The sequence below is a fragment of the Oryzias melastigma genome, linkage group LG19 (assembly GCF_002922805.2).
Source record: "Oryzias melastigma strain HK-1 linkage group LG19, ASM292280v2, whole genome shotgun sequence".
Lineage (NCBI taxonomy): Eukaryota > Metazoa > Chordata > Actinopteri > Beloniformes > Adrianichthyidae > Oryzias > Oryzias melastigma.
In genome coordinates, this window is record NC_050530.1 from 20,271,772 (window position 1) to 20,277,771 (window position 6,000).

At 40.9% G+C, this 6,000-nt stretch overlaps 1 protein-coding gene across 2 annotated transcripts in view; it reads right to left on the minus strand.

Annotated features, from left to right (window-relative positions):
• Window positions 1-6,000, minus strand: part of jmjd1cb (jumonji domain containing 1Cb) — a 107,750-nt gene that overhangs the window by 25,736 nt on the left and 76,014 nt on the right. For both annotated transcript variants that reach the window (XM_024298130.2, XM_024298131.2), the window contains 2 exons: window positions 839-944; window positions 580-704 (listed from right to left, as the gene is read on the minus strand). In XM_024298130.2, the coding sequence (XP_024153898.1) occupies window positions 580-704; window positions 839-944 (231 nt within the window). The remainder of the gene's footprint in view (window positions 1-579; window positions 705-838; window positions 945-6,000) is intronic.

The following is a 6,000-nucleotide window of genomic DNA, read 5'->3' on the forward strand; positions in this document are numbered from 1 at the left end:
TCTGCAGACATTGACACAGTATAAGCCCCATCTTTTAATAAGTATGATATGCTGATGTGTTATTTTCATTACCATATTTTCGGAGTACAAGTTGCGTTTTTTTTCATAGTATAGCCAGGGGTGCGACTTACACTCAGGAGCGACTTATTTGTGTTTGCTGACTAAGCGATCACACAATAAGTGTAAAAGTGACTGTGAATGGAGCAGCGTCTCCGTCATGGTTCAGTCTCCTCTCAGTCCACCACCAAGAAACCCTGAGAGTTTCCTAATCAGAGTTTTTTGCAACAGTAATGGCAGAACCATCAAAGGAAATCTGAAACGCTGGTTACCATGGCAACAAGTCAATACAGAGAGTCTCCATTTTATTGCAACACAAATATGAATGATGAGGGTCAATGTGAACCCTGACATTCATTTAACAATAAAAGGACCGAGTCTAAAGAAAACGACGTTACATTTCTGAAGCATCTCTTCAGCGTGCTCAGATAAATGCACCACGAGTTTGTCAAGTTTGACTGTGTAGTTCAAACATGCATTCAACACATCAACCTGCATGACATAGACGGTGTGTTCGGGTACCTGGTCGTTCATGACAACCATGTTTCGGCTGAAAAGGTCGTGGTGAGTAATGATGCCCGTGAACCACTGGGTGGCTGAATCCTGTCTGTACACTCGCACTCGGTAGCCATTCAGGGAGTAGGGTCCTGGAGGGGGGGGAAGCAGGTAGAGTTCATTAAAACGTGCCACTTTCCTTCATCCACAGCAGTTCCAACAAACACATGTGTGCAGTTATCTGCAGTCAGACTAAGAACTCAGAAGAAGATGCAGAAATGTTTACCTTGCATAAAAATTTCCTGCACCTTCTGGTCTTTGAGCCAGCTCTTCACTTCTTCATGGAGCTGTGGATTGTCTCTGAACAGTGGATTCTGACTGTCCACCTCATCCTGAGGAACAAGGACAGAACATATATGTAAGGAAACAACAGAAGATATTGAAGTATTCATCCATGAGGGCAATGTGGAGAAGAATGACACCTAGAGGGGAGGAAGAAGAAACCTCACATGGATTCAACACAGAGCAGATGAAAAGCTTTTCCAACATTAAAGCTACAAGTCTAACAAAAGTCAGCTTTAGCCTCTGTTCTTTCTGATAAGAAACTAAAACTCAGCTCCCACATATGAGATTTTAGAACAAGCAAATTAATGAAAGACTGAAATGAAAGGACGCTGACCTTCCAAAACAGAGTGATGGTAAGCCACAGTATGAACTGTTGAGTAGCACAGGGAAACAAACCAACTTCAAAACTATGAGATTTGTCATTTGGATCAATATTTACGCTCAACCTAGAATAATCTGGACAATTACATCAGCATGTCCCACTGAAGCAAAAGCTGCAGAAAGTGAATAGTGTTTCCTTATATGGCTAGAGCCGGGCTCTGCAGCGTGTCTGCGTTTATCCTATGAAAACAAACACCTGAACCTTTGATGGATATGCATATTGTGCACATCTATTCAGTAAATCAGAGCCTGAAAGGGGCTGTTCTCACTTTGTGACGTCAGTTCTTGAAAACCTGTTTTTTCTCATGGATTGGGAGGGGTATTAGAGGAATACTCAGAGATGCGTGAATGGAGCAAAACACCAGACGTATTTTAGATACATGCTAGCTGTTTTGGCTAATTTAGACAATTTACCAGTTTTTTAAGGCTAATTTGGTATTTAGCTAATATTTCAGCTATCTATCAACTTCAGCGTTTTCAGCTATCAGCTTAAGCATCTTCAGTGACCAAATTCAGCTTTCAACATTCACACTAGTATTATCACAGGTAATGCTATATATCTAGTTTTTAAAATGTTTTGGTTTTATTTTTTTCTATGAAGATTACAGAAATTAATTATTTTAAACATGGTTATGTGTGTTTTTCAGGAAAACCATAAATGTTTATGTTTAGTCTGTGATTGCTGCACTTTCTCTGTTGGCCTACAAACCGACCCCGGCCCCCATCAGAGAAGAAAACGGTTATGTGGTCCTCAGAAGAAACAGTTTGGGGACCTCTGCTGTAGATGACCTATCTTCACAATGACTGACAGGTTCAAATTAAAGTTAGATTCTCATGTATCAAAGGTTTTCCTCAAAGCTCCACTTCAGAACAAGACTGTATAACAGCTGAATGTACTGTGTGAAGTCAGCTGCTTCAGTTGTCATGCTGCTGCAACCTTTTCCTTTAATTTCGAATAAATCTGGTTTTTCATCTTTTAAAACAAATCAAACCCAGATAAGAGCAGTAACGGGGCGGTGCAATTGTTCAGTGATGCATTTCTGTACTAATACAATTATGTTAATGCAGAACAATCTATGAAAAAAACCGCGACTTATAGTCCGGAAAATACGGTATGTATAACAATGCACTGAATCTCATTAGGCTCAATATTTCTGCCAGATCAACCAGGAGAGTTTGAGGAGAAGTTTGAATCCTGAAGAAACGATTTTATTCAGTGAACTTTCAGCAGACAGGCAGTCAGAAAACAGTCAGAAAAAAAAATCCATGAGTGGCCTTCACTGATTTTGGCGTTTTTTTCTTTTTTTCACGCCAGAGTTTTTCAAATAGTATCCACAGATCAAACTGGCCTGTTCCAGCACATGGCTACCCTGCAGAGAGACCTCATTCCGGCTTTGCCAACGGGAATCAGCCTGCATGAGCTCGTCTTAGAAAGTCTGCATGTTTGGGAAAATATCTTAATGATGTAAGCTTTAACACACAAACACAATCTCCTGGTACTGCAGCAGCCGTCACCACGACCTGTTGAGATGCAGGCTTAGCCTTTACCAAGACGCCACGGTCACTATGACCACCACACATGGTGCTAGCAGAGCCACATCCTGAATGAGCCCAAAGCTCTCGTCGTCATCCCGACAGCCACTCATCAAATATTTGGCATAAAAACCGAACTAAACTGGCACACCCTTCTAGCCTGGTGAAGATTTTATGTCTGTTACTTCTATGACTCCACCACTTACATAAGGTTTCCATGGCAACAGTGACAGAGCTGCATGGACCTATGCTCCATCTGCAATCTTGAATCCACTTGTGACAGCAGAGGAATCTGCGTTTAGGATTATCCTTTCAAAGACACCCTTCACCTGAAACTTTGAGACTTTCAAATGTTGATAATGTTATGAGTGTCCTGGTTAGCGTTTTCTAATTCAGACCCGCAGAAAAGAAAAACCTCTTCAGATGCACCAATGTTAAAAAGAGAACTGATAAAAACACTTTGGGAGTGCTTTTTTTGTCAAACATAAATATTAAACAGAAGATTAGCAGAGACAGCACCAAGCTGCAGGGACCAAATACATGACAACCAGATGCTTCACATGCACTTTCAAAGCCTTTACAGTAGAAATCTAATTATAATATAATCTGAACGGTAAATGCATCAAACAGAGAAGATCACACACAGTGTGGTTTATGTAGTAAACCATCACACCAGTTAAGAAACATTAAAATAGTTAAAGTGTTTACATTATTTAGTATTTCATGGTTTTCAGAGGAATAGAAGATGTTTGAGGGGTTTATGGAAGAAAGGAGGGAAAAACTGATGTCCAGTTATAGGCAGTTTTTCTACACTTTTGTTACCAAGAGGTCTAAAAGGTAAAAAATACTGCATCACTCCTGTGAATATGTGTTTTACAACTAATTTGAACTATTCTGTTCCTGCTACATTTCTAAAAGACCACCAATAATTATTAAAAAATGTACAATACTGAGAAGAATATCTATTCTAGAGACACAAAGTCACCGAGTGAGTTGGTTTATGTGTACGCATGCAACGAGGAAAAAACAAAAGTGATGTTTGTAATTCCAAAACTACATTTTTAAAACTTTAAAACCATAACTTTTTAACATAATTATAAATATAAAAGGCAGGAATATTATTCTAGAATAAATCAACGTAAACCTTAAATAACTTTCAATATTTTACTCTCTATAAAATATGTTTTGTCAAAATTATACAAGTTATAAAATAGCCCAAGGTAACATTGGGACATTAATAACAATAAAATACAATGATCTGGAGGGCCGGATAGAATTACCTGGAGGGCCGGATCCGGCCCCCGGGCCTTAACTTTGACACATGTGGTTTAGATCCAGATTCCAGCCCAGACGAGGAAAACAAAGACGTTCATGGATCTATTTGTCTGCAGGTAGTTCCATAAGAATGGATCGGAGCAGGGAGCTTGTGCTCCATCCAGCGTACTTACTACATCACAAATACACTCTTTTCAAACATAATCTTTTGTCTGATTCAAAATGATTTGAATAAAGAAATACTCAGAAATACTGTTTTAATCTTAATGTTCTTTATGTATGTCCTCAGTCATGAGGAAAAAGCCATAAGAACAGGTTAAAAACACATTTTTATTAGAGTGGGTCTTTTAGATCTAAATGGGGTTGGTTAGTAAATATATTAGTGCAAAGACATCTGACAGCAGCAAAGCTGAGCAGTTCTGTGAAAATAAGTTCCACACTGTGAAAATTCTTGTCAGTTTGAATCAAGCCTAAAGGCCAGAGCTTGTGGTTGTGTGTAATGACATAACTCCTCCACACAATGGTGGAGTGTCCAGGAGCTCCGAGTGCCTCTCACCCTTCAGGGAAGCAGCCTGGAAAAGCCCAAAGGAGGCGGGACATCAGATCATAACAGTTACAGGTTTTTTTATGATACTGCCCTATTTGGTCCCATCAGGGCGGAAGAGAAAGCTGACTCGGCAATCTTCAGATTTCAGACGTGTCAAAATACTAATAGTGACTGTGAGCGACGGTGTCAGACTGGAGTCCACACACACCACTACTGTCTACCAACCGGAGTGCAGAGTAGGGGCTGGCCTTTTAAACAGTGACTTCATTGTAAAATTTATGCCAAACAGATTGTAGCCCATCCCCCTGCCTCCCTTCCTCCCTCCCCCCGCTCTTCCTGTCCAACTGGATAAACAGAGAGGGGAGTGGCCGCCGAGCCGCGGCGCTGCATGTTTTTCCTGCGCTCTGAGGCTCGGAGGTCTGCAGGAGCAGAGCGGCTGATTTAAGGCAGAAGGAATGCACGGGTGTGTGGAAGCGCTGCAGCCGGTGGTGCCAGGGAGACTCGCAGCCTCTGGCTCTCCTTCACATCACACGGCTGCACCCACTGCTGATGTGGGCAACTGGAAGGAAGCACAAAGCCAGGGAGGGATCCGGGTCGAGCGATGCAGCAGCTGCAGCACTCACCGCTTCCTGTTTTCAAATGGATGGATACTGGCTGAGTCCATAGGAGTAAACAAATTCCAGTGGAGCGGCCAAAACCAGAACATTTGAAATCTAGATCTGCATCTCTTTCAGTCCTAAGTTTGATGGAGAGACTGGGCTGAGGTTCCTCTCTCTGGAGAGAGGGATGAATGCTTTTGTCTTTTGACATATGAACTCTGAGTAAAGTACATCTAACGCACATGTGTCAAACTCAAGGCCCGGGGTTAAGAACCCGATGATATCTTGCACTTATTCCTTACTTGTATAATTTTGACAAAATATATTTTTACAGAGAGTAAAATATTAAAAGTTATTTAAGGTTTAAGTTGATTTATTCTTGAATAATATTCCTGTCTTTTTATTATTCAGAATTATGTTAAAAAGTTACAGTTTTAAAGTTTTAAAAATGTAGTTTTAGAGTGTTAAATAAATGTTTATCCTGTTCTTCCCGCGACCTAAGGTGTGTTTTGGATGTTGGCCCCTTGTGTGATTGAGTTTCTCACTCCTGATCTAATGTTTACTTGGCCTGACTGAACACCGTCCAGCGCCTGACCAAAATCAGGTACTGAATTAGAAAACTGCATTGGTTAGTGAGATGCAGATCTGTGAATGGAGCATTTGATGAACTGGTGCTGATTCCATGTTTGTGATAGGATTGTGAAAAAGAAGAGGAATCCATCCATCCATCCATCCATCCATCTTCCTCCGCTTCATCCGGGACCGGGT